Source organism: Anarhichas minor, unplaced genomic scaffold (genome assembly GCF_050575085.1).
Source record: "Anarhichas minor isolate MPS153535 unplaced genomic scaffold, ASM5057508v1 ptg000043l, whole genome shotgun sequence".
NCBI classification, from domain to species: Eukaryota; Metazoa; Chordata; class Actinopteri; order Perciformes; family Anarhichadidae; genus Anarhichas; species Anarhichas minor.
The window spans coordinates 6,896,566-6,924,206 of NW_027466489.1; the positions used below are offsets into that span (position 1 = coordinate 6,896,566).

At 41.8% G+C, this 27,641-nt stretch overlaps 2 protein-coding genes across 3 annotated transcripts; one reads left to right on the forward strand and one right to left on the reverse strand.

Moving 5' to 3' along the window:
* Positions 1 to 5,929: 5,929 nt before the first annotated feature.
* On the forward strand, positions 5,930 to 9,991 carry ddit3 (DNA-damage-inducible transcript 3). The gene is made up of 4 exons (XM_076110705.1): positions 5,930 to 6,080; positions 7,481 to 7,543; positions 7,852 to 8,060; positions 8,283 to 9,991. Exons 3-4 carry the CDS (start codon positions 7,905 to 7,907, stop codon positions 9,066 to 9,068), a joined length of 942 nt encoding a protein of 313 aa, XP_075966820.1. The 5' UTR covers positions 5,930 to 6,080; positions 7,481 to 7,543; positions 7,852 to 7,904; the 3' UTR covers positions 9,069 to 9,991.
* Positions 9,302 to 27,448, reverse strand: mars1 (methionyl-tRNA synthetase 1). Of its 2 annotated transcripts, XM_076110703.1 has the most exons (22): positions 27,236 to 27,448; positions 24,037 to 24,127; positions 23,208 to 23,286; positions 22,717 to 22,848; positions 21,972 to 22,047; positions 21,549 to 21,727; positions 20,654 to 20,763; positions 19,642 to 19,758; positions 19,041 to 19,244; positions 17,627 to 17,828; positions 17,390 to 17,464; positions 16,970 to 17,140; positions 16,359 to 16,454; positions 15,471 to 15,588; positions 15,120 to 15,333; positions 13,622 to 13,753; positions 13,286 to 13,390; positions 12,782 to 12,977; positions 12,077 to 12,148; positions 11,767 to 11,793; positions 11,341 to 11,478; positions 9,302 to 10,702 (listed from the first exon to the last, which is right to left on the reverse strand). In XM_076110703.1, exons 1-22 carry the CDS (start codon positions 27,336 to 27,338, stop codon positions 10,553 to 10,555), a joined length of 2,787 nt encoding a protein of 928 aa, XP_075966818.1. In that variant the 5' UTR covers positions 27,339 to 27,448; the 3' UTR covers positions 9,302 to 10,552. The 2 variants fall into 2 exon arrangements, with proteins under 2 accessions (XP_075966818.1, XP_075966819.1); XM_076110704.1 differs by lacking the exon at positions 11,767 to 11,793.
* Positions 27,449 to 27,641: the final 193 nt, after the last annotated feature.

Here is a 27,641-nt window from a genome sequence, read left to right on the forward strand (position 1 = left end):
TGATACATTTGAAAATTTGCCTTCTTAATTTAATTCTAATCTGATGGTATTCAAAATTCTTAAGCTAAATTCCCATTTGTGGTTTCTTAATTGTATGGAATTGTTCTGCCCGTGTGTGACACTGGGTGGCAGCAGAGCATCTATTAAAAACAGGTCAGACACATTGTTCACTGTTATTCAGCTTTCAAAGATACAACCACATACACTCCGTGAGAGTGAATTATTCTGCCATACTTTCACATGTTTCTGTCCCATCCACTGTCCCTGTAAAAATACATTCTGTTACACTCCTAAACATTAAATAACTAACAACCCAGTTTGTGTTTGCTCTGGTAATCCCCAACAGGAGGGTAACTTGACATTCTTGCCCAGCTGTATTTAAAGTAGATAGATGGATGTAATTTTAGTTTGTACAACAGTGTCTATATTGGAAAAACTACATTCAAAAGTAACTTAAAACTTGAGATGACGAAGAGCTTTAAGGCGCCAACCATGAAGTGTGCCAGCAATGATCAAGCCTCCAGTGTTATCGAATTAGTGGCTTTAAATGTGTCAGTTTGTCATTTACACAGTCACTTAACACACAAGGCACTCAGTGATTTTCTCTGAGGTCAACCTCACATCCATCTGGCATTAGCAGCTTTACCAAAAGCTTGATGTCAGGTGACGACGGTATTAGTGACAAAGGCACAGACAGGTAACGTGTAGCAGGGCAAGGATCAGGTGTTTCTGATGAGTCATCATGTGAGTTAAGTAGGTGGTGCTGCAGGCAACCACAAGTTTACCGAGTTGCCAATGGAGGTCACTTTCATGATAAAAAAAAAACCTGTGCTACAGGTCCTGTGGATTCCTCCTCTGCTTTAGCTGACTGTCATAGCTGCATATCACTGCCTGTATTGCATCTTTCTTCTATTTCAGAAAACGATTAACTGCTGAGCAGCTTCCCGTTTCCCTAACGGTTGGGGGGGAGGTCAACACGGGGCTGCTTGGACAGAACATATCAAGTGTGACTCGCTGGGAACAAGATCCAAAGCTCTGATTTAGAAGGGAATGCCCCAGATGAGCACAGAGACATACCGTGTACTGTATATCATGTTATACTGCAGTTGTCCTATTTTGGGTGTAAGATCTGGTCAGCCCAGGCCCGACTGTTAAGACTCATTTATACACTATAACAGAGTGAAGATTACCAGGTCAGCCCAAAACGCTGTTAACGAGTATTACAATTACACTTTAGACCACGGCTCTCCAGGTGGCCCTGAATATGAACAAGCATAAACGTACCACAGATGAATGCACTGAAAAACAGAACCCCTATTAAAACACAGACGAAAAACAAAAACTCTTAGAAGGCTTTTAGCCTAATTTAATCTCCAGTCATTCTTCACTGTAACAGCCACATTGCTATCATCAGCTATATGTCAGCAGCCCACACCACCCTTTCCTCCACTGGACAAAGTAAATAGTGAAGTCCTCAGGCAGCACAGAGCAGCTGAACACAGAGGAGGAGGCTGTGGGGAGCACCAATTGCTCACAAATCTGTTTCTGGTGCTGATATGGGGGAAATCTAAGTGGAGAGGAAGAAAAGGATGCCTGGAGTGTGTGCCTCGCTGCCAGTGTACCCACCTGTTCAGACTGGCTTTTCAAGTGTAATGCCCTACAGTCTTTTGCTTGAGCTTATGGTGTTTGCCTTTGCCTTTTTTCTTATGTCTCATCTTTGACACGTGTGTCTGAGCCAAGAAATGAAGAAGTCAGGGCACTGGTTACAGTCTAGATATGGATAAAAAGCACATTCTTACACATGTATTGATTACAATACCATGTAATCAAATATTAACAAACATTCAACAAAATTCAAATGAGCTTTATTGCATCAATAACACTTGTATCTCCTCTATTTTGGCAAACAGTAGTAAAATGACTAATAACACTTCTGAACATGAAATGGAGGCTAAAGATAAGTAGACGGAGAGACAGAACTGACATCAGGAATCAAAAAGAAGCTACGAAAAAGAGAAAGCAAAGCACACAAGGGTCCCCTGCATCAGTTTGTCAAGTGTCCCTGAATGGGTCTGGACAGGTAGGGCGTCTGTGGAGAAGCAGAGAGGAGGACAGAAGAAGTGGGCGGAGGTATAAGCAGAGTAAAATGGGATGGATACCGTTGTGGGGCAGAATGAGAGGCTTGTAGCGAATGAGAAAAAGAGGAGACAAAGGCTGTGTGTGTGAAGAGAGGTGAGACGTAAACAGGGTTTTAACGGACTAACAAGATTGCCTTCAAAGTCGTCCTAAAGATCCAAACACAGAAATCTCAACAAGTGGATGTGACATCTAGCTATTAAATCTGGACAAGAAAAGATGGGATTGAGTGGATGACTTGAACACACTCAGAAATAAAGCTGAAATCGTCGTCGTCTGCTTCGTGTGAATGCTGGACATCTTACTTGTACAGGAGATGATAGATGGGGGACCTTCTGAGGAAATAAAAATGAGTTGATTAATGAGCATCATCAAGACAATAGAGAGATGCGTTATTGGCCTCGGCTGAGATGGGCATTGGCAAAAGAGATGAATGTAGTAACAATGGGGACCTAAAGATTGCTGACAAAGCACTGTAAGTAATAATTGTTGGCAAAATATCCCATTTATATTGCCCTAGAATCTCACCCATGCATCACGGCCACTTTCAAGTTTCACTTTTCATTCCACACACGCAACCAGAGATATTTTATTTTTTCTGGTAATATTTCTTTCCCAGTTTTTTCACCAATAGGCCAGAATGTCTGATAAGGTGAGGCGGTCTGTCTGCTGGTTGTCTGGGACCCAGAAGAAGAGTTAAAGCACACAATGAGACAGGGAGAGAGAAAAGGGGGATTTACTGTATCACTAGTACATGTTAACAGCTGTATCAGTTGGTCTCAATTCAGAGACGGGAAGGATTCCGACAGCTGGTGTGTGTGTGTGTGTGTGTGTGTGTGTGTGTGTATGTGTGTGTGTGTGAGTGTGTGTGTGTGAGTGAGGGGGAACTGGGTGTGGAGCCTTGACCAAGGGCACAGGACAGAGAGAAGAGAGTGTGGTGGCTGGAAATTCCCCAGACTCTTTCTGTCTATAAAACTAAGGACAACAATAGCCAAAATGTGTTAAAAACTCCAAACAACAACCACCCTCTGTCTTCTTCTTCTTCTTCTTCTTCTTCTTCTTCTTCTTCTTCTTCATTGATTGTTGCTTATATTTCAGACACCCGCCTTTCTTCTAAATCAATGTGGCAGCACTACAAAGAGCAGGAAAAAAAAAGAGTCTCTGTTTACATTTAAAAAACATGTTTTATAGTTATTTAGTCAATGCAAATTTCTGTTTGTTTAGCTTGTTTTGTGTTTATAATCGATACATTTGGATATCATACTTTACACTGTGTAAAAGTAATGTGGACATAACTGGACTTACGTTTTTACAAATATATGCTGTATTGTGTAGGTCTGCTAAAACATATGAATTAAAAAATAATTATATTGACAAGGCAGAACAAAAGATATTTAGTGAGATTAAGATACAGCAAGTAAACATCACAGAAACACCATAGCAACATATTCAGATATAAATTCAACCTTGAGTAAAACCTAAATCTCCTCTAAAAGCTGATCCACATGACTGGTAATCAGTAGGAGCGCTTGTTTACAATCTGTCAGCTCAGTGTCATAATAGAATAATATAATAGAGGATCAATAATAGATCTCATCAGTAACTCACGGCATCTTTGTTTTAGTTTTTTTTTCTCATTTTATTATAAAGGGTGTCAATTGAAACGACAATCAATTAGAAAACAGGGACCGCCGTCGTCAGACTAAACATAAAAAGAGGCAAACTCGATCCGGCGGTTGTAAACAGTGTTTTTTTTTAAATAATGAATACAACACAGACGACGGGACCGACTAAATAAACAGCACGGCGGGAGTGGAGAGGGAGGGGTGTGTAGAGAAAGTATGCTGAACTACTCAGCAACAGCCACTCAAGTCGTGACGCGTTCCCGGTGCTTCCTGCAGCGCTTTAACCCGGGTCCTAGAGACAGTATTTGAGCTTTCTATTCGCTACTTGGCGCTGTTGCTATGGGGGCTGTGCATGTCGAGCCGTGCACGTTGCGCCGTGCATGGAGAACAGTTTGTGTGTGCTGAGTTTGGGATTAGGGCAGAAAGTGTCAGGAGCATGATGAAACGTGCTTTTATTTTGGTGTCACTTTTGTTGTTGTTGCTGATTTCGCTGTTGTTTACCTTATTAGTGTTCATCATGCACTGTAATGACAGGATAACAGTTGCTGTCTGGCTTCCGATGTGTCTGATACGGTGACCTTGTTGAACTCTGTGGATTTAAGCTGGTATTTCATCACTTTCTATGAAGTGGTTTCATTGTATGTGTGGTAGTCATAAAACTATAACATTAGTGAATGAATTTATGTTGATAAAATAATATCTCATTGGCTATTTATGTCTGTAAATGTGACAACAAAGAGTCTATAACTCTATACTTAATAGTAAAACTAACATTTCAGTAGAGACCCAGTGATTCTTTTAAATATCATTTATAAACACAATACTCATAGGGAAACGCAATAGGGAAACAAAGCTATAGTGCTAGTGTGAACCTTATAAATAGTGAAATCTTTTTTGACAATGTTGTCTATCATGGGCTATTTCGATGGGTAATTGTGAGATTAATTTATCCATAAATGCGAATTGTGCCATATTTTACAATATTGTACATATCGTACAATATGTCCCAGCTTGTCTGAGGTTCCCACATGTTTTTATTCTAACTATAAAATTGTTGTTTTAGTATTGTCAGCCCCTTATTCTTGTAAGATTCCACCTTGTATTATCGTGATTTACAGGTAAAAATAGCCAAATACATCAGTAATAATTGATACAATACGAATAATAACACACCTATCAGAGACAGAAACGTGTATTAAAAGTTGCTTTATCATTATTACTAAAGTCTAATAAAAAATGAATGCTGAATTCCATCACCAGCAGCTGAATTTATAACCGGACACCTAAAAGGGGACCGCGTGCTGCTGGATCACACCCAGCATCGCTCAGCTCGCGCCACAGACTCTCCATCGGCCGGGCGTGTGTTTTGATATCTCGCGGAGCTGCAGTAGAGCGCGCGGTATGAAATGAATGAGAATACGACACCACATGTGTACTTAAAAGTCTGGTCTGCTGCATACTACACATATCAGACAAATAAAAGATGTGTGTGGTCCAGAACCACACCTGGTCCGGTAGAAGAGTGTCGTTTCAGGGGGAGGACCGGTTATTGTTTTTTTCCCTCGTGGACTATGGAGTAAGGGGGTGTGTGCAGTGGAAATCTAAAAACTGAAGTAATCAAAAGCCAGGTGAAAACAAGCGAATAACAATATAATGAATTTATAAAAACAACAAGAAAGCGCTAAATGGATTTTTTTTTCCCACGATAAAACAATTCTTGAGAAAAATCAATTAAACTTTTGTGTTCCGGAAACAAGCAATTCTTCGACATTAGATATCCATGCATATATGTATATTTTTAGATTTTAGTTAGAGCCAACACTGTTTAATAAAACATGTTCTGATTCTGCTGGTGTTATCCCCAGCTAGAAATTGGTTGCCAAGCATTGCATCATTCCTTTCATGTGACTCCCATACGCCCCAAATTCGTCCTGGCCGTCTTATGACTGCATCACAATTGCTGCTCGTACAAACTATACAGAGAACCAGCAGCTGAGACGACACGAGGCCCCGCCTCTTAGCTATATTTGGGGTCACCCTATTGGATGTCGTTAAGGAAAAGATCTTAACTCCGCTCTCCTGATTGGACCGTTAGAACGTCCGTCACCCACATCCACGCTAGGTTGTGGATGAAACTACCTTCCCGTGCATAGTTCGGTTGGCCTCCCTCTCGATATAAACACCACCGGGAGTTTCCGAAAAATCACATTCAGCCGTGAAGACTGAACAATGGTTAACATGAGCTATCACCAATTTTTACTAAAATATCCACATTCGAGTTCAAGACAGTCGAGAAGACGAGCGAATAAAAAAAAAAGGGTAAGTGGAGGTTTATTTTCGATAGTTTTCCAGTCTTTCGGGGGGGGGGAGTAACGTCTGACGTTACTTACGGTGGCTGGTGTAACGTTACTGGGAATAAAAAAGGCATGTTTTTGGCAGCTATCCCGGTGTCTTTTTTTGAATAACAGTCGTCTTAATCCATCACAATTTACATGGAGTTGTTATTTTACGTGTTGTCTGCTTCTGTCTGACAAGTTGTCAAAGCTCACGCGGACTTAAAGCTACGAAGTTTTTTTTAGAAGGATTTTGACCCTCGAGTGTGACAAACGTTTTAAATATGTAACGTTATGTTGCAGCCACAACATCCTATCCTTTTTCATTAATTTTTTTGAAGTGTCATTTAATTTTACTAAAATGAAATAACGTTACTCAGAGTGACAGTAATGGTGGGGGCTGTTGGAACGGAACGGCTTTTATTTTTGACAGCTAACGTTCTATTTGTTTCCCCCACTTTCAACAAACCCGTTAATAGTAAATATTTCATAATGAATGGAGAGATGTTGTTTGTCTTTGTTTCTCCAACACACTCTGAACGCTTCCTTTTGTTTCGCCCATTCCTCCTGCTGGACACACATTTCCATGACGTAATTGTCTTGGCTTACAGTGGACATGTAACCCAACCGAAGAAGAAAATATTACAATTCAGAATAAAAAATAATTGCATAAGAAAATAATTGGTACGATTTACCAAAGTTGTAATGCCTGCGCTAATACAGAACGTTTAACAGACAACAACTTGAGATGATGATGATTCTTTATCACTTGTAATTTATTAATATTTATAAATGCACATCACTGCAACATCTGTTAGAATGTTTTAATTATCTCTAGTAAACTAAAATCCTTCTTTAAATTAATTGATTCAGTTCCAGACTGTCTACATTAAACATAGTAATTATTAGGCTTTTGTTTCGTTATCTTTGTTCTGGACATCTTTAGGGAATTAAAATAAATCCGTAGACCCGACTGTCAGACCTGAGACGTCAATAGAGATCAATAGGGATCCACTGGTCGTTTTCATCCACTTGTTTATCGACCCCAGCGTGTTCTGAGGACCGTAGAAAGCAGGGGGCGCAATAGACAACATTTTGCTCTTTGTTTACAAGAATTAACAGACACGCAATTTATTTCCTCCATCCTTGTCGATCATTTTAACAATCATTGACAATTTATTTGTTTTAATCATTTTTTTAAATAAATTTTCCAAATCAGCCATTAATGTTAAATTTTAAGCCACATTTTGTTCCCTGACCAAGCTTGGTCTGTATTTGTGCAAATCATCACTTTGATTCTGAAATCTCAGCATATTTCAGCGGTCAGAGGAAACATGTTTCATATTTTTTACAAACTAACCGATTTTAAATACTTTTCTCTTACAGACCTGTTGGGACAAGCTCTCGCCAACAAATTGGCAGACTTGATTAACGGAGACTTTCTGAAAGGTAAACGCTCACATTTGATATTCTGAGTGCTGCATGTTTGTGAAGTCAAGATTCAATCAATTTGTTCATTTTATACAACGTATTGGTTATACATTTTAAATCTTCAAATTCCTCACTCAATGTCACCGCTATTCAATATTACAACTAAGTAGTTTATGCGATATACTGTACTTTGAACTAGTTCTTTATTATGGTGTAAATGATTATACAGTAATTATAAACGCCATACCTATAAACTAACACAAGTTGCAGAACAGTACAAAAAAACAAACGAGGTGTGTGCCCCCCCCCCTCCTCCCCCCCCTCAGGTCCAGTGTGAACCGTGTGGCCTTGTACCTGTGTGTTGCGACTGACTGGCGAGATGACTGCCGAGTGGCTACACCTGCCCCCGCCATACCCCCCTGGCGTGGGGCCGTTGTGTGGTGCAGAGTTGGAGGCGTGGTATGAGGACCTGCAGGATATTCTGGGCTCCGACACGGGAGGGGCAAAACTGGCACGTGCCCCCACATGCACCGAGGTCAGTAGCTCGACGAATGAAATAGCTATTGCATCCATGATGAGTGTGAGTGTTTGTCGTCGTTGTATTTTGGTTAATATTTGTCTTTTTTTAGGTATATTTGAACAATTTTTTGAAAAAAAAACAAAACCGCATTCATATACCAAGTGATGTGAAATGAACTTGTACTGTGATATATTACATGTTTTGGAAGATGTTGACATTTGCGTTTTGTGTTTGTAGAAGGAGCCGGAGTTTCTGGATGTTCTGGAGAGCTGTTCTCTGACGTGGCTGACGGACGGAAGCCAGACGTGGGGCGAGGGTGTCCAGAGGACAAAAGAGGAGATCCACAACACCCAGCCTCTGCATCACACCTCCTCCTCCTCCTCCTCCTCCTCCTCTTCCTCCTCCTCCTGCATGAGTCCAGCTGTAGCGGAAGAGCGTCGGACGGAGGCTGAGAGCAGGAGAAGGGGAGATGGCTCGACAGGAGGCGGCAGCGATCTGCTGCCTCCTGAGTTTTTCGAGTTGCTGAGTGAAGGAGGAGTGGGAATGGTGGATCCGAGTGGAGCGGTGATCAGCAGCGGCTATTATTACCACCACCATCAACACCACCAAGCTAATAATATCCATCCCGCGTCTCCCTCAGCCAGCGAGGAGGAACTGCCCTGTGTCCCAGATTCTCCATCCTGCTCCTCCTCGGCCTCCCAGTCACCATCTCAAAATTGTTCTTCTCCCTCCTCACCCGTCTCTTCGCCCTCCGCCTACCCGTCCTCCTGCCTGGGAAAACGCAAGAGGACCACCAGCGAGAGGGCCAACAGTGCCTTGTCCTCTTTCGCCTCCTCCACGCAGCACACATCCTCATCCTCGTCCAAAAAGAGTCGCAAAGAACGAGAGCAGGACAACGAGAGGAAGGTGCAGGAGCTGACGGAGCAGAACGAGCACTTGAAATCGGAGATTGACAGGTTGGGAGAGGAGGTACAGAGGACACGTAGAGCCCTGATAGAGAGACTAGTCAACACCAGGAAATGAGGGGAAAGTGAAAGATGACAGGTCCTAATGAATTGGAATAAGCAGTGGTGGGGAAAGATGTAATCTGGTGGTCATGAAATGCCTCTGAAAAGGGAAAGGATGGAAACCAAAGATATATTTTATAAGCAAGAAGATTTTTTTTCTTTTGAACACATAGCTCAAAATGGCAAGAAATAGGAAAGTGATGAAAGTCCAGACAAGGAACAGAGAGAAAGGGCTGCTTCAGCAATGCGGCAAATAAAAAGACACAGCATGTATTCAGGAAAAGGAAGAACAGACCGCTCCAAGTGCAAATGATACCGTGGTTTTGATGATTGTTTGTCACTTACACGGTATAGTTACAAGCATTTGATGATTTGTATGTTGGACAGAAAGGAAGTTAATCGAGTGCGTTTCATTGTCATCCATTCCCACCATTTTGCAATAATTGTAACTCCTATGTAAAGGGCTGCAATTTGGCTAGCAGAGATTATTTGCCCCAATTTGTGGAGAGTTTAGGAGCTCAGGAAAAGTCTGAAAGTGCCCAGTATGAGAAGTAAATTCATAATCTTTCTTACTTTTTTTATAACCCATGGCTTGTGTGTATGTGCAAGTAGGACCCGGCTGTACTTTCTAAGCTGACCTTTTCTACCAATATGGGAATTTGTGGAAGAATCACCACAAGATGTTCTACCTTGATTTACTATTTTTATATAACGCTGTAATATATATATATATATATATATATACACACTTCTATTGTAATGCTTGTACTGTAAAATGCCGACATATCCACTGTTATTTTCTCACTGCAGATACAAATTGTAATTGAGTAATATGCATGGCTTTTATCATTCATGGCATCAAATACATGTATTTTACCATACCAATTATTTTATCCTTCATTGTAATCCCAAATTTGCAATAAAAAAAAATAATGTGCAGTTTCTCGTGTCATGTAATGTGTGTGTGTGTGTGTGTGTGTGACTGATTTTGTTTTTGTAAACTAGAGATGATTAAGAACGGAGGACAGTAAAGACAATTTCATGTGAATTTAATCAATTTATTTTCTAGATCCAAAAAATGTATTTGTAGCGAATTGGGGAAAAAATAAAAAAGAATTCTGGGAGATAAAAAAAAAAAAAAAGTCTTTAAATGTACAACACACCTTCCAACACTAATACCGTATGCTGACTATCACAGGGAGAGTATAAAATCAGTTTCTTTTGGTGTAGGGATTTGTAAAAATCCCTCCTTTCTGTAGCTGTATTCATTGGAGTCTCTTTGTGTGTTTTCATTTCCCCGTCGGCCCATCCAGCATTTCATTAGTCCTCAGTGCCAACACCACATTGTCTTAGATCCTGTCACGGCTTTGCCTTAAGGTAATACCCTCATCTCTCTTTTAGTGTACATCTTGTTCCCATTCGCCACAATACCTCAAACCATTCTACTCTTTCCTTCCCCTCACTCACCTCTAATTTTACTTTCACTTTTTCCCCCCCGTCTCACTTCTTCTTGCCCTTCTGAGGTGCAGGCTCAGAGCTCTTCCCCTCAGCCACAGCCAGCTGTTTCTTAAGCTCCAACAGTTTGGCCACCTCTGCTGTGATCACGGCCTTCTCCGCCTTCTGGGCTTTGAGTGCTCGCACCTTTTCCCCCTGTGGTAGACAAGATGTCAGGCTTTAATAGATTTCTCTCACCGACATTTGGTTTTCATTTAACATTCAGCTTTTATAGACAAATAGAGGTTGGCAGCTTTCTTGTTAAATATAGTGAGCAATAAGTAAGTAAGGCGTCAATCTGGGAGTTAGCAATTATACGCATTTGTAAATTCATTTGGAAATGCTGAGAATTTAAACAATTGATCCCCAAAAATTCAACTGTCTCGCATTTATAGTTGTGAATATAACGGAAAATTTCAAAGATCATAAATTTGGAGAAAATACTACTTTGACCAATTGATTACAAACTTAAACAATAACCAGATAACTATGCAAATAAAGATACTGATTAGATGTCGCTTTTAAAATGAGCCACTATGTGTTTCAGCGGCCAGAGGTTTGTTGCGCGTGATTTGTTTTTTTTGCGAAGATCGTTTTTGCTCCTTACGAAAGATGCCATCCGTTTTATTCCAGTCATAAAGATTAATATAAAGACAAAACAATGCAATTTAAACAAACTTATTGACATTTTTTGGCCTATAGTTCTGTTCTAATGACGGATTGATTCCAAAATGGAAGGATTGGGTTGACAGTTGATGGCTCAACTGTGGGTTGCCACTAACCAGCAATCTCACCTGCTCAGTCACAGCCTGTGTGAGCTGCTTGGCTTTTTCTGGGTCCACTCCGTTCACCGACGCCACCTCAGCAGCAGCAGCAGCAGCAGCAGCTGGCACAGCGGCAGGCTGAGTGCTGCCAGCGCTCTGAGCTGTCGTCTGAGGGCGCAAACAGACAGATGAGAATGTTTTTGATGGTTATTATTTCTAGAGATGACTCGCTTCGTTTCAGACAATAGCACTCTTCACTCAAAATGCCGACAGGACTTTATGAGTCATGAAGCGTGAATGGACAGTGAATCACACCGGACACACAGGGATGAGAGTAAAATACTAACTACGAGGACGTTAGATGAGCTGCTCGTGTTAGTGCAGGCATGCGGTAATCAATAGTGACACAGCAGAACCAGTGAGGAGTGACTCTTCACAACAAATACCACTCGATACCTTTTTTTTAAGTGGTTCATCTTCAGGCTAGAGAGGGGTGTTTGAGGAGAAGTAAAAAAAAAAAAAGGGTTATTTTTATCTATGTGATGGATGCGTAATACACCATTTAAACATTTACACTGTGTCTGCTCTGCATCATGTTTCAAAAGACAGATACTCCAATTACAAACAAATTCATATTCGGGGCCCCTGAACGGCAATGCATTATCAATTCTTTCTTATTTCATTATTCATTAATAGTCAACCTATATTACTACAAGACCTGTGTGAACTCATGCACAGACCATTAGAGATCATAATCATCACATACCTGCTGTCCACCAAATCTCTTCTTCAAAGCCTCGATCTGGTCCACCTCCAGTTTCTGAAACAACGGACTGACCTGGGAATAACAGGGGTTGGCAGGGTGAACGGGTAGGGAGGAATTCAAAGGAATACATGCACGTTCATTTAAAAAGTTTGCGATTGTCGATCCAGCCGAAGGCCGGTGTGGCTGGAAAATTGAACCTGGAGACTCTGTGCTCGTCTTTGAAAAACGAGGATTATGCAAATAAGTGAGAGGATAACTTTTTCGATCATGGTCACAACTCTTCAATGCAGCATTACGTGATTTGTCAAAGCATTGTGTGCGCTTTGTTAGTTTGACATTAGAACAGTGTCGTGAATAGGGACCTCAGGCTGCTGCAGACACTGGTCACCACAATCAGGCCTGAAGGGACAAGTGGCCTGAGAGAAACTCGCTGTAGCCTCAAAACACCATCTTGTCTATTATTCTTAAGTGTGTGTGTGTATGTGTGTGTGTGTCTGTGTGTGCGTTCACAAGACTACAACGTCCTCTAGAGTACTAAAATATTGACAGACTGTTGCATCCTCATTGTATCACCCGGCGTCAACATACAGGAGGTTCCACAGGTTTGAATGTATGAACCGTGTGTGTGTGTGTGTGTGTGTGTGTGTGTGTGTGTGTGTGTGTGTGTGTGTGTGTGTGTGTACACTTTCTGCAGGTCATACTCACAGTGCCGATGCGGTGGCCGGCACTCAGGCAACAAACAAAGGTGCCAGTGCCTTGCAGCATGGTGTTGATGCAGGACTGAGGGGCATTGAGTTGATCACTGATGGTTTGGCTGACAGCTGGCATGTACGGCAGCAGCATCACCGACAGCAAGCAGGCGATGTTCACGGACACACCGGTGACCGTGCCCGCACGCTGCCTGAAGAGGAGAGACGGGGATCAGTCAGGCAGATCATGAAGCTAAAGGTTTCTGTTAATCTTACAATGAACAGAAAACTACTCCTCTGTTCCTCACAAATATTTATTTCCTGAACGAACACATGTCATGAATTCAATTTGTACTAAATCAAATTAAGACATGATTGTGAGTAAAGGAATCATTTTTCCAAAAGGTGAGCCGTCCGCCTCCGTTTTAATCTGAATGTACACATCTGCAACACAGATCTTTCTACCTTGTGTGCATCCACAGCGGTGCGGATTGTGTTGAACTGGTCAAGGCCTTCTCACCTCTCTGTGTCTCCTCCCTTAATCTTCTTCCAGGGTTCATTGACCTGAATGTACTGGTTGCCATGGCGAGAGACGTTGAGGATGTGTCTCAGAGCGTCGCGGATTCTGGTGGAAAGTTTCACAGGGAAAGTGATGATAGTGTGACACCGACAGTAGACTTATTATACAGAATCTACTTCAGCAGAGGTCCAAATACGGGGTTATCTACTAGTATGTTTTACCTTCAATAACAATTTACATATTTAAATCATTTTAAATTAATCTAATAATTTCAAATAAACGATACCCCAACATCAACCTTTTGACAGGTAGCGTATGCGAGTCCTTCAGCCTTACTTGACTTTGTCCATGAGCTGGATGTATTGCTGCAGCTCCCAGCCCACCAGAGCCAGGAGCTTCTTCTCTTCCTGCTGGAGCTCCATCACGGGCACACTGCCCTCGAAGAACTTAGTGACAAACATGCCAGCTCTGGAGGTGAGAGGGAGAGGAAGGTTTTAACAAGACCGATAAAAAAAAAAAAGAGAAAGAAATAGGGGGGGGTCAGGGAAACGTATGGGAAAGGAGTGAGAAAGGCAGAGAGAGAGAGGGGGAGGGAGCAAAATGAGGCCACGTTGCTTGACTTGCTAATTGTTTATAAATTATAGATTGTGTTGCCAGATGAAATACAGTGCTAGTGTAAAATAACACAACAGTGTGCTGCATCGCCTCTACACTGTAGCCGTGTCTGGAGCCAGTGATTTTTATTTTTTTTTTAAAAGGACTTTTATGTGTACATCAGGAAGAAGGTGGTAGTGAGAACGTTTTTGTCGTGTCTGATGCAACAGACTGTTCCATATTTTACACATCTCTCAGCCTCTGAGGCAGGTCTGCCAGACCACTGTCAAATTAACAATGAACTGAGATTTTTGATGTGTGAGCATGAACTTTGTGTGACCTGCCTTCTAAATTAGTTTGAGTCTTTTAATTAGTGGAAGACAAACTAAAGCCGTGAGATTTTTCACCTTGGGAACATAAAGAGCGACATTCTTACTGTTACGAAAACATCGTAATCAATAAAGTCATATTTTCCGCTTGTATAAAAGGATTTACCCGTGTCGGTCTGACAAGCGGAAATTGTTGACAGTCAGCGTTTCAATTGAACAACAGCGATTAGCTGGAACACCAAAAGCCCAGAAACGTTTATGAATTTGAAAAAGCGGGCCCCAGATGGACACACTGTCGCTAATGATGTAGTGACTGGATCCAGGCAGGGACAGAAACTCCGTTCTGAAGCAGAATACTTTTTACCTCCCAACACCTCAGGCTGGATGCAATCTACAAGATATTTTTGAACCAATTAGGCATCAACGTTGCTGCCCGAGACCAATTTTGAAGATCAAGGTACTTTGAAAAAAAAAAAGCTGCTGAGAAAAATCTTTGATGTGGGATTTAACCCTGATCTTTTAAAAATCATTTGAGGCGATGTAATCGGGGCTAAATTACGCCATCCCAAACAAATTTAGAAAACTAGGGTGAGTCTCCTGTAATAGTTACTGCTCTAACACACTTTATTTTCATCGAGTACAACAATTTGAAAACTTAGTGGTTAATTGGACTGGATGACAGCTTTGCTGCATATTTACTTTGTGAGTGGAACTTATTATGAACAAAATGTGAGCAACTTGATGTGGATTGCCCCATTTTCTTTATTTCCCTGGTGACTAATTCTGGCCGATCAAAACAATTTAAATAAAAAATAAACAGTAACAAAGTCAGAAGGCTGGGAACAAGTAGCATGAGGAGATTGGTGCAGGTTATCTTGTTAGGGTCATTAATAAAAGTCTGCTAGTCACACCTGTTGATGAAGTTGCCCAAGTTGTTGAGCAGCTCAGAGTTGTTCTTCAGAGCCATGTCCGCCCAGGAGAAGGCTGAATCCTGTCCCTCTGGACGCACATAGAGGAGGTAGAACCGCCACACATCTGGCGGGATGCCCGTGTCCCTGGCCATGTCTCCAAACACACCCACACCACGGCTCTTGGAGAACTTTGTGTCCTCGTAATTCAGATACTCTGTGGGGAAGTTACAGCATGAATTACAGAGTGCGATCATTCATGACATCTGTGTTGCATTAACTGCCAAACAGATTGGATCCAAATGAGTCAAATAACACATGAATAATGAATACACTGGTGTAATAAGTGCTTACCAGTGGCGATGAGGTGGCTGACCAGAGTGTAGTTGTCCTGCGCTCCCAGTAGGGAGCAGGGAAACACCACACTGTGGAATGGCACATTGTCTTTGGCCATGAAATTGTACAGCTCCACCTAGTGGCAGAGACCAAACACTGCACTGTGAGGATGACATCATATTAGATCATCATGAGATCATTCGGTTCAAAGAGGACTTATCAGCTCTCCCCAACCCCCATCTCTCTTTCTCTGCGCACACACACACGCACGCACGCACACACACAACAGAAGCTCAGTCCTGAGGTTTCAGATGGAGAGAGAAGAGATGAGATGATTTTTTACAAAAAAAATAAAAACGATCTTACAGTTAAATGAAGTCCACATGTAAATGAACACACTTGATAATATACAGTATGTGTGGGACGTTCTGTGTACACACAAAATGTCATGTAGTTTCCCCTTTCTAAGTAAAGCTGATGACAGCATCATGACCAACACACATCAGGTAAACCTATGGAAGACTGATCCTGCTGAGACTTTCATCTTGAGAGGGGGAGGAATCTAACCACAGAGTACAAAAGCCCTGTATCGTCTCCTCCACATTACACTGCGTGGATATTGTAGCGGTGATTACAAAACTGATTGTGCATTTAATTTATAATCAAAGAGGTTATGTCTTCATCTGTATCACATTGGGGTTATATGGGGCCAGAAATTACACAGCGTTTGTAACGCAGAGTGCAAAAGACCAGATGGAGCAATGAAAAAAGCAATCAGAGCCATTCTGTGTTGTAAAGAGGACGCAATCTGTGCCAAGCTCGTGCATCAGTACTCTGCTCGGCTCATAACTACTGACGTGTGTGTCCGTGGGTGGGGTGGGGGGGGGGGGGGGAGGGGTTGGTTACCTGATTAGGATTCTTCCACCACTTCTCCCATTGGTCGGTGTAGTTGGCGGTAATGGACAGATAACCAATGGGGGCGTCAAACCACACGTAAAACACCTGCAGAAGCAGCAAGAGAGAGACTTTGTGTTAAAGGAATGAATTCGGTATCATTTGAAATTTTACTAAAACTGAGGAATGAAAAATCTTCAAGATGCACAACCCAACTTCAGTAAAATTCCCTTATGTATCAGTGTCTGGAGACATTTAGATGAGAGCACTAAAGGAAGCGGTCAGTGTTACAACATGTTTAGACATGCCCGACCCAGAGCGTCTCCCAGTGTGCTATTAGAGAGCACTGCAGCATCATCAGTCACTGCAGCATTTATAAGCAGCTAATGAAGTGCATAGTTATTTTCACTCTATAATTAGGAACCTGAGCTTATATATTAAGTGTTTGCATTCATTTTCTTCTCAGCAGGTAATTTAGCTGAGCGGTAGGGCTTAATTATGCTTCAATAAAAAAAACATAGTGGAGTGTGCATCTTTTTTACTCGATGATAACTATAAAGAAGGAAATAGCAAGATTTCTAATGTGAAAGAAATTGTTTTTACTCTAGGTGACAATAGCAGACCTTCTCTTTAAAGTCCGGATGAGGTACTGGCGTTCCCCAGCGCAGGTCTCTGGTGATGCAGCGAGGTTTGAGTCCATCTCTCAGCCAGGAGCGAGTGATCTGTTTGGCATTTGCTGTCCAGTCTCCTGTGCTGATTGACTTGTCCAGCCACTGCTCCAACTGAGGCTCTAGCTGCACGAGAGAAGGAGCGAGAATGAATGAAAAATGCTGACAAGAACATCAGACGTCATTATGCCAAACCACAGCTCCGGAAAAGAGTAAAGCAGTTTATGTAATAAAATGACAAGAGTGATAACAAGCTGTCTGACTTTGAAATCTACTATGCACTTGATGTTTGTACTTTCTAAAACAGGCCAAAAGCTTTGTCTGAACTGCAGAATGGACGACCCAGCTCATTACAATGCAGTGTGAAAGACATACCTTTGGCAGGTCCAAGAAAAGATGTTTGGAGGAGCTTACAACTGGAGTCTGCCTGCAAACTTTACACTGGGGTTCCTGAAAGGGACAACCGTCAATAATGATCAAACAGAAATGTTACACCAAATGCTAACGCCATCATTCTCCATCTAATAGTCAATGAATGGCAATAATCGGCATAGATACATCATGATCATCCTCTTCTCGCCTTTTATCGTCAACGCGCTTCTTCCAACTCACCCTCAGCTCCACGGCATTGATGAGCCGCCCGCACTTGTCACACTGGTCACCACGAGCTTCTGGGTAGCTGCAGTGGGGACAGATGCCCTCTACGAAGCGGTCGGCGAGGAAGCGCTTGCAGTTTTCACAACGCAGTTGCTCCACCGTGTCTTCCAAGAGGAAGCCGTGCTTGTGGACTCTCCAGAAAATGTTCTGGGCAATCCTGAAAGGATAAGAGAGGACAAACATAGTTGGAGTGTTGTGCCTGGGATGCGAGGTAAATAATTGTAGTTAAAAAGGTGCATGAACACACCGACTAGTCATTAAACCCTGACCCCAATTTTGTTTCCCTACTCAGATTGATACTTCTCTTCGCTGTTGGCTAGAAAATGACGTAAACTTTTTTGATCGATATATAGCAATAAATATAGCAATGTACTAGAAGAGAGTGCGTTATTCGTTTGTTGACATTAAACATGAAGTAAAATGGTACGACAAGCTTTTGGTAACCTTTGGTGTTAAAAATGGTGCAGGTCAAATATAAGACCAAACATCTAAAGTGCTTTTCATGAATCAAGAGAAAAGTCTTTAATCTGTGGGCCGTTTTCATTTCTCAAAGAAACAGATTCTGGTGCACGGTGTTTGATGCCTTTCATGTTTTACTTCTCAAAGCAAAGCCCGCAAAACAACACAAGTTTTCATCTTTGTATTCCCTTTCTAAGTACAAGCTCAAGGATTAAAGTGTCATTTTAACTGAAGAAAAAAAATATATAATTAATCTCTCCACATCTTATTTAAAGACCCATACAACCAAAACATAATCTGACACCTGATCCATACACACTCTGACAAGAATCCACACCAACTCCATTGCTTTCATTGTTTCAATAATTCCTCAGAGCAACAATGCATAACTTTGAGACAATACATTTCACCTCCAGGCTTGAGTTACGTCATCAATATCATGAAATAGATAACTTTACTACAGAACGTCCAATTTATTTTTTCCTCCATCGACTCTGCCGATGATTTCTTGTTGGCTTTTATTCTTTTGTTTGGTAAATGTCAGAAATATAAACAAGGACCTTACATTCTTTAATCACGGTCAATAATCTCTGAGATTAAGGAGAGTAGAATTTATGATGGAGAGGGCTAGACATCCGCACCAGTATCAACTGCAAGATTATAGTAATCTCATGTTACGTAACTCTATAGTAATCGAATGCAAACGCGTTTGCCCTTTCACACCAAAGCCGAGCAGTATCAGCACCACATGTAACCCAAGAGAGGGCCGAGGTCGTGAAGCGAGCTCTGGATTATTATTGGAGAACTCCCTGTTTAGCTTCATCTTTGTGGTTCAACTTTGAGTGTGATGAAAGAAAAGCCCCGTCTTGAAATTTTTCCAACTAAAGCCTTCTTCCCTGCTTCCACTTACTCCGTCTGCTTCTCGGTTGTGGTTCTGCCAAAAAAGTCGAAGTCAATCTGGAACCACTTGTAGATGTTGGAGTGAATGGCGTGGTACTTGTCGCAGATCTGCTGCGGCGTCAGACCCTCCTCTCTGGCCTTGTTCTCTGTAGCTGTGCCATACTCGTCTGTGCCACATATATACAGGAGGTTCCAGCCTCGCAGACGGCCATACCTTCGAGGAGAAGACGCACGGAGTCAGTACAGTGACGGAGAAAGACCAAAGAAATGGAGAAAGGATGAAAAAAAAGAGCAAAAAGAAAGATGACGATGGGGAGTTTACAGAGTGAATAAGTGAGGAAGAAAGCTGGAGAAGGTGAAGAGAAAAATGTGAGAATGGATGAGCCGTTGGTGAGGAAGAATAAGACAGACGGCTTTCCTTGTAATGTAGAAAAGGCCCTTAAATACATTACAGGTCTGACAGCCTGTACATTATAAATGCACAAGATTGTGTATGCGCTTGTGTAAATGTTTCTTTTTATTTTTTTTTTAAATGCGTTGGTAAAGAGGTCAATATTTTGTTGGCACCTATAGTACGTAGAAAAAAGGAGTAAGAAGATTTAAATTCAAACCTGCAGAAGGCATCAGCGCTGAGGACGCAGCCAATGATGTTGCCCAGGTGGGGGACGTTGTTGACATAAGGCAAGGCACTGGTCACAAGGAGGTTTCGCTTGCCCTCCTGTGGCAAACTGATGGGGAACAAACAAACACGGGGTTTAAGGGTGAGACACTACAGGCGGGGTAAACATCTCGACTAATCGATTTCACCATAAAAACTTGTATTAAATATGCGCTCATTTGCATACATTTCCAAAACAGAAAGGGGAATTTTGGATATCTCTTTGTATCACTCCATAAATCAGAAAATACTGTCAACGGTCATAAAGAAATGTCATTCTCTCCATGTTTTTAAGAATAAAATGTTCCATGGATCAGGCTATGAATGATAGATGAACATATCCCCTCAGTGAAAACAGAATATTGATAGGAAAGTAACTGTAGTGTGGTGTATGCAAGTGCTAATGAAGTGAGCACTTTGTATGAGGAAAAACTCATTTTGAAGATTTGTAATTTAAAATTCCAGACATTTTGAAAGACACTACAGAGGAATAGGGTAAACAGTGTAACTAATATATGTATCACCATGACATTTTCCTAATTGATTTACTTTCTACTAGTTTGAAAGAAGACACGTTATGGAGGCGAAAGAGCTCCAAATCTCAAAATTGGCCAGAGCATGAACAAAGATGTTTTTGCCTGAAGGGCCTCACCTTAATATTCCTATCTTGTAACTCCTTAAGAGTTTGGTTTACAGCCTCAGGGTCAGATTTCTACACGTTACAGCTCAATTCACTCGACTCTTCTGCCTGTGACAAATGGTCTTTTCAGGAGTTTGGAAATGTAGCTTGATTCACTGACACGAAGTTGCTAGGTAACATTTTGGTTTGTGGGTGATGTGATCCGCACAACATCAAATAACATCCTAAACTGTTAAACTGCAACATACACACTCACTGACAGTTACCCTGAATAAGAGCATCTGCTTAGTGTCTAGAGTGGGAAACAGCACTGTGTCTTACTTACATGGGGTGTTGTCTGTCTGTAGCCAATGGACAGGCGTTCAGACCTTTACTCCAGGTGAGAGCAGCTGCCTCCATCTCCTCTACGGACACCACACGCTCACTTTCCTCACCCTAAACAAGCATTTAGATACAGAGGATCACCAGCTGGGAATTAAACAAAGGAAAAACTTGTAAGGTTTTTTTTAATATTATTGCTGTGGCCAAACACTCTAAATGGTACTTTGAGTAATGTGTTGGTATCATGTTCGGAGTTAGTGATTTTTCCTTTCTAACAGGGGCAATCCTTATCAAGAACCGCCAGTGTTTTGGAATTGTATCACCGCCTCCCACTTGATCTTTTGACCGCAAACCTGAAGCGAACGCATTAAGCAATCTGAGATACGCACACCCTGCCGTTTCCTCTGACAGAAGGGTCGTGAGTGCTGCTGCTGAAATTTGATTGACACCTGTTCAAATCCTCCCATGCTTACACAAGAAAGAGAACAGAGGATAAAGAAAAAGTGATGTAACCCCTACATGCTTTCATACAGCCAGGTTAACTCTCACACAGAGGTTGCATCTGATTTACAGGAGAGCCCTGCTTAGTTTAAGTGAGGTGAATTCAAGCCTCGCTTTTACTATGCTTTAACTTTCCTCCTAAAAGCTACGGCGTGAAGACATAAAAATGTGGGAAAGGATACGTGTGACAGGACATGTGTGCTGCAAGGTGTTGTTGGTGTTAGTGCATCTAGAGCTCGAAGGAAATAAAAAAATAAAAAGACGTTTTCTTGGAAACCTCACAGAGCGTACATGTTTCCTGAGGCAAAAGCACAAGTGTAGTTAGTCACTGAAGCCCCCTCAAATTTTTGTTCAGTAAGAATGCTTTAAGTCTGATCGTTATCCCAATGATCCGATACCTCAGCAGGGTTGCTGTTGCATGGCTGCGCGTCTCTGCACTGGCTGCTCTGAGGGGCAGGCTGCCTCTGCATGAAGCTCTTCATGCCCTGCAGGCCTTTTCCCTGCAGCACTTTCTGAGCAGCACAACTGTGCATGACAGCCCCGCGGTCAAACCAAGCCTTTACAGACGTGCACTCGCCTGAAAAATGGAGAAAGAAAAACGGGAAATGGTGGGGGGGGGGGGATATTAGGGAATAAAGACAGAAAGGAAAGTGAAGGGAAGTGGTAAGGACCGTTAAAACACAACATTATAAATAAGGCATTTGAAAATGAAATAAATGAAGGATAATACAGAAAAGAAAATGATGAATGAAAATAGGAGAGCAGTTGAGGTATTAAGGAAGAAATTGTTAATGTTTTAAGGTTTATTAATACTTACTTACCCAATGCTAGTGAAGAGTCAGATAAAACGGGGTACAGCGCTGCCCACAAAACAACATCAGCAACTGAAACAGCTTCCTGAAACACAACACAGTTTAATGAACATCAGTTCTTTAAGCAGTTAACACACAATATTCCTGAACCCGCCATGTGTCCTTCCCCGTCAGCCCATCGAAAACCTCACTGCTGTTTTCAGCATGATTGTTTTGTGCGCTTGAATCCCCCTAAATATGGAGTATGTGCACTGCTGTGCCTGCCTCGGTGCGTGTGCTCACCACAGTTTTTATTTAGCTTTACACAGGGTTCCTCCAAGCCATGCCAATCACCAAGAGACTTAACAAAACAGATTTCTGTACACATGAAATATGTGACAGACGGAGATGACTTGTTGCCACAGGGGCTTCAAATACCACAGAGAGCTGATCCCCACCCCCACTCACACCCACACACATCTGCAGCATAAGGGGGCTCCTCCCCAGATGAATGTTTTTAACTTAAAAATGCATCACTAGCTCAGCAACAGCAGCTGAAAAAAAAAAAGGAAAGGAAGAAAAAGAAATGTTGCCGGAGGAGCCTGATGTGGCACAGAGGAGCAGTTTAGCTCCGCCGAGCTTCCACGGAGGCATCGTGAACTCTTGACTCGATCATGTAATATACAGCATGTTTGTCTTTACCTCCTGTCACTCTCGAGCTATACATGGCTAACTAAATGGGCACTAAGCAAAACAGGAGATGTTGATGCTGTACCCCGGTTAAATATGGCATGTTCCCCTTGCTCAAGCTTTGCTCCATGTAGTTTAAGGGCCCTCGGAGGACCTTGGACACCTCGGATCCTTTTCCCTGCAGCACTGCCAGGTGAAGGGACTGCAGCAGTGCAGGCTGCACCAAAAAAAAAAAAAAAAGAAGACAAACCAGAAAGAAATTGATTGAATGACATGAACTCAAGCTGTGAACCAAAGAAGCATAAGTGAGGTTCAACAATTCATCTTCTTAAAGCCTACAGAGCATGCTGATAGATTTCTCCAGTACATTGTTATTCTGAAAGCATGAGCTTTAATCAGTTAGCTGCGTGGATTTATGTCCCCGTTGGCAAGACATTGAGGAACAGTAAGAGGATTCTGCCAAAGAGAGAACGTACAAATGCGTGAACTGAAAAGAGTTTGCATCTCAAAGAGGTTTAATGTTTTGTACAACAGATTACAGAGCGAACTGAGAGGTCTGTTTCATGTGGAGCTTACCTGAAGATCTGTGGCCTCCCATTCAAGCCACCGACTGCAAAGCTCACTGGAGTCTTGTCCACTCACTTCAAACAGGTATCTAAGGAGTTACAAAATAGAAAACTGAAGGAAGTCACGTCAAACAGTTTTAGCTTATTTGGTTTTAAAAAAATGGATTTTAAGTACCAAACAATCAAACCTAAAATATAGACATTTAGGACTTAATTACAGTGTGCCTCAAAATGTTATTGCCATGAAATCATGGTCAAACAAGAGCATTAACATGTCACTGATTTTGTTCCAGGCCTCTGTTTAAAGTATAATTGCTGTATTTTCCAAATGAATACGCTGCCAGATCTTTTGGATTCATCACAATTAATTACATATGAACACGGATATACGTATACGACTGGTATAAATGGACTTGTACAGCGTCTTTCTAGTCTTCCGACTACGCTTTACACTACATGTCATTCAGCCATTCACAACCATTCATACACTGATGGCCACCATGTCCATCAGGACTAACCAACCATTCACACCACACATACGTGTCTTGCCCAAGGACACATGGGACATGGAGGGGAGGAGTTAGGGATCAAAGACGATCTGCTCTGTCCCTGAGCCACAGCAGGTATAGAGGTGTAGAGTATAGTTTGGGTTTTATTTGCCCAGGTTTTGAGATATCCAACTCGAATTTCATTTGTGGGGCTCACAGCACTAAAGCCTGAGCTGCCCTTTAGGATGTTGCATATCTGAAACATTATACAGAGGCAATGATTAGCAGCTTCCACATTCGTGCCAACTTGGCATTCATATACGAGCGAGCAGGAAGGTCCAGTCTACTGACCGGCAGATGGCATTAGGGCTGAAAAGGTGCAGACCACTGGGCAGGAGCAGGGCTGGCACGGCTGGACGGCTGAGGAAGGGCACCACTCTCTCTGGAAATAAGAAAGAAATCACAATGTTTACTCAGATAACACAGACGCATAACAAGATCGGTATGCGTCGTGTTTCTAGACTAGTTCGACGTGATTCTTCAACTGGGAAAGTCATGCTGTCAACCATCTTTCTAATGGGTGTGTCGGGGGAGAGAGTGAGAGAGAGAGAAGTCTAAATCCATTACTTCTAACTTATTTCAACACTTTCTTAGTTCCTATATTATATTTGAATCCAACGCTGCATCTTCAAGGCAAACTAATAACACAAGACTCCCCAAATAGTTCAAGGATAATCCTGGGATCAAATTCTCAGCCTCAATACTTTACTAATTACTAGAATAACCGATGAAGAACACAATTTTGTGTTGATTGATCTTCTTACTCTGTAATTTATCTCCACATGAGGTTTTCTGATCATGAAGGATTATCTTATTTTATCTTAATACATTTGTACTGGTGTCTTCACTTCAACAATACAATACAACGACCAGCTGCATGCCAGATGGTCGTGGTTAATCATCTCTGTCCAGCTCCCACAGACACACATCTCTCACATGCCTGAGACAATCTCTGCATAAGCCCAAAGCCGGGATGTATCATCGTTTAATTAGAATCTAATTCCTTTACACAGCAGCATCTACATGATGTTCCACAAGACAATGCATCTCGTGAGAAATAGACTAGGTCACAGTGGTACCCTAAGTCTTAGAAATAGTTGCATTAAAATAGCCTCTCTTTGGAAGACATGTTCAACTGTGGGTCAGTTATCACAAGGAAGGACGAGTAATTTGGCTGAAATCGAGATCAACATGCAGACTGTTTCTTTCCCCTCTCTCTGTATAAACTAGCCTCTTTCTTTTTTATTAAAACTAGTTTTCACGTCTTTGGTTATCGATCACGTTTTTTTGTTGGGTGCAGCCTGAACGGCCTAGAAGGAATAATAGTAAATGTATATCACTATATGCCAGATCGGATACTTAAATGAAACTGTTGGCAGGTTCAAGTCGGCCTCATCGCTATTATTTTTCCAACAAGACTGAGACTTTTGTTTATATGGTAATAAGAGAAAAAAGTTCAGCATTGCTCAAAATACTTCACTAAAGTCTTCACTATTTGAAGCAACTTTCATCAACACATTGCAATCAACTTGTGTTTAAATGTAGAGTTTAAGTGGTACAAGTTTTTAAAACATGCTTGGTATTGGGCCTGACCAGCGGCGGAAGGTACTAAAGTTCATTAACATAACATCAAGCACCGTATTTCAGTGCAACTTTAAGGTAATTGTACTTCACTTGAGTATTACTATTTCATGCACCTTCATATTTCCTAACATTGTACTTTTCACTCCACCAGCCTATATATATGTGATAGCCTTATGTAATAGTTACTTTACAGATTTAAATTGTGAATACAAACTATGATCATTTATTTATAAAGAGAACTGGAGTTGGAGGCAGGGCCTCGTTTGTTCCTGTGAACGTTTGCTCAGTGGCGCATAAATCAAAACAAAGTTCAGCTTCCAAGTATAAAATTCCCCGAATCCTCCAACGATCTTCTGCATCCTTGGGCCCACAGAGCAAGTGCACTAGCATTTACTTTAATCCCGCCTCCCAGTGCTTGGCCCGGCATCAGTCTCAGGCTCTTTCACATAAACGGAGCAGGGAACTATCTCTGGATTCAGCCATTAGTGCATTTACAGCTTTTAGGACCTAATGATTTAAATAAGGGATATTTAGGTGTTCTTACTGGAAAATGTATCTACAGCTGATACAGACTTTCCCAATGTAGGTATATGGGAAAAAGTATTTTTGGGCCCAACGTCATCAGGTGACGGACCTGGAAGTTGTATTTCCACGGTTTGGCCATATTTAGATCCGGATCATTTTTTACTTGGAAGTCAAACTTTTTTGCTTCATGTGCCAGTGAGCAACTTTCGTAGGATTGAATGGGGAACCGCCTCCAACTCAGTACTCAGTTCTCTTTCTATACATCCATGGCATGGCCTGGTGCTCTTCCTTGGGACTCGGCAAAGCTGCGAAATCTGTTGTTCTTCCTTCATCCAGTGACGGGGACAGTGACGTTGTCTGAGGCAATGAAAGAACTTTATAGTGCTACTTCAACGGTTCCTTACCTCGTGTTAAGTTTGCCGTCAGTCACTTGAGAAGTTAGTCCTTTGGTCTTGATGCGAGTCATTGGTCACTCAAGTTAACGCCAACCAAGCTCTTTTCTGAGACCAAACTAAGTGGTTTTGTAGCCTGAACCTAACTTCCCGTGAAGACAGACGTCTATTTTGAAAAGACTCTTTGCAATTAACAAGTGCAAACTCGCAAGCTTACAAAGAGCTTAGAAACTGGGATTCAGTATGTGTATGGTCATATTTTAGGTGTAATGATATATCCTTAATTGACATTTTGTGAGTTTATTTTGTTTATCAGAGGCACACAATACATCCTGGTACCAATAGACAGAGCTGGTGTTATGTCATAGTCAGGCCCCAAGTAGAATAGTGTCTCTCTCCTGCTAAAATGTGTCAAATTGTCCCCGTTTTAAGGACTGGACTTGACTGATGTACGGAGTATGAATCAATGTGTAATTCCCCAGATTTGTCATTAGTGTAATAATCACCTAAATACAACAATATTCATTCACAGATAATCAAAATATTCGTGTCAGAAACAGCCAGATATTTGATTGTGTCTGACACAACACTATGACTTAACAGTGTAACCTAATACAAGTAAACCCGGGACTGTTCCAGGTATGAAAGGTATGCTGTTGTTTACTGTACAGGTAGGTTTCAACGCCTGTAGGTCTGCACTGCTAAACAAAAGCTACAAGCGGCTGCACCAAATAAAGACTTTAACAAAACAAACAAAGCAGTGGTGTCAGTAAGAGAGTTTTCTAGTTGCTTCTCAGAGGCAGGTAGACAAGTCAATCTTGACAGTTAGCACGTGATCAGGACTACAGTAACGGTGACTAGCTATTCAAGATACAACCGTCAGTTACAGCACAAACTCAGCTCAAACTTGACCAACCCCCTTATAATGAATCAGTTATTAGTCAGCATTATAATTAGATTCTACTGTTAAGCTAACCATGCTGTCTTACCATCGTGGTTGACATACTGGACGTCACAATGAACTCCAGTCACTTCTAAAGCGGCTAACACCTTCAGGCAGTGCGGGTTGCCTTCACTGACGAAGAGCTTCATCTGGCCGCTGGTAGCTATTCCGCTATGTGTGAACTGATTACTGGCTTTAACGGTGGCAATATGTTTTACTTTAAAACAAGGAGCAGCTGATTGTAACTTTGCCGGTGAATGTGGTCCACGCTGATGCAAGAAGTGTTTTTTTTTTCACAAATGGCGAAGATGTAGTTTTGGAGTGGTGTCTATGTCGTTCGTAGAAGCAGCAGCTGTCTGTGAAATGCACTACAACTCCCACACACCATTTCGCAGATCGTAACTTCCTCATGGACGAGATTAGCTTGTTTTTAATTCCCACGTAGCACCGCC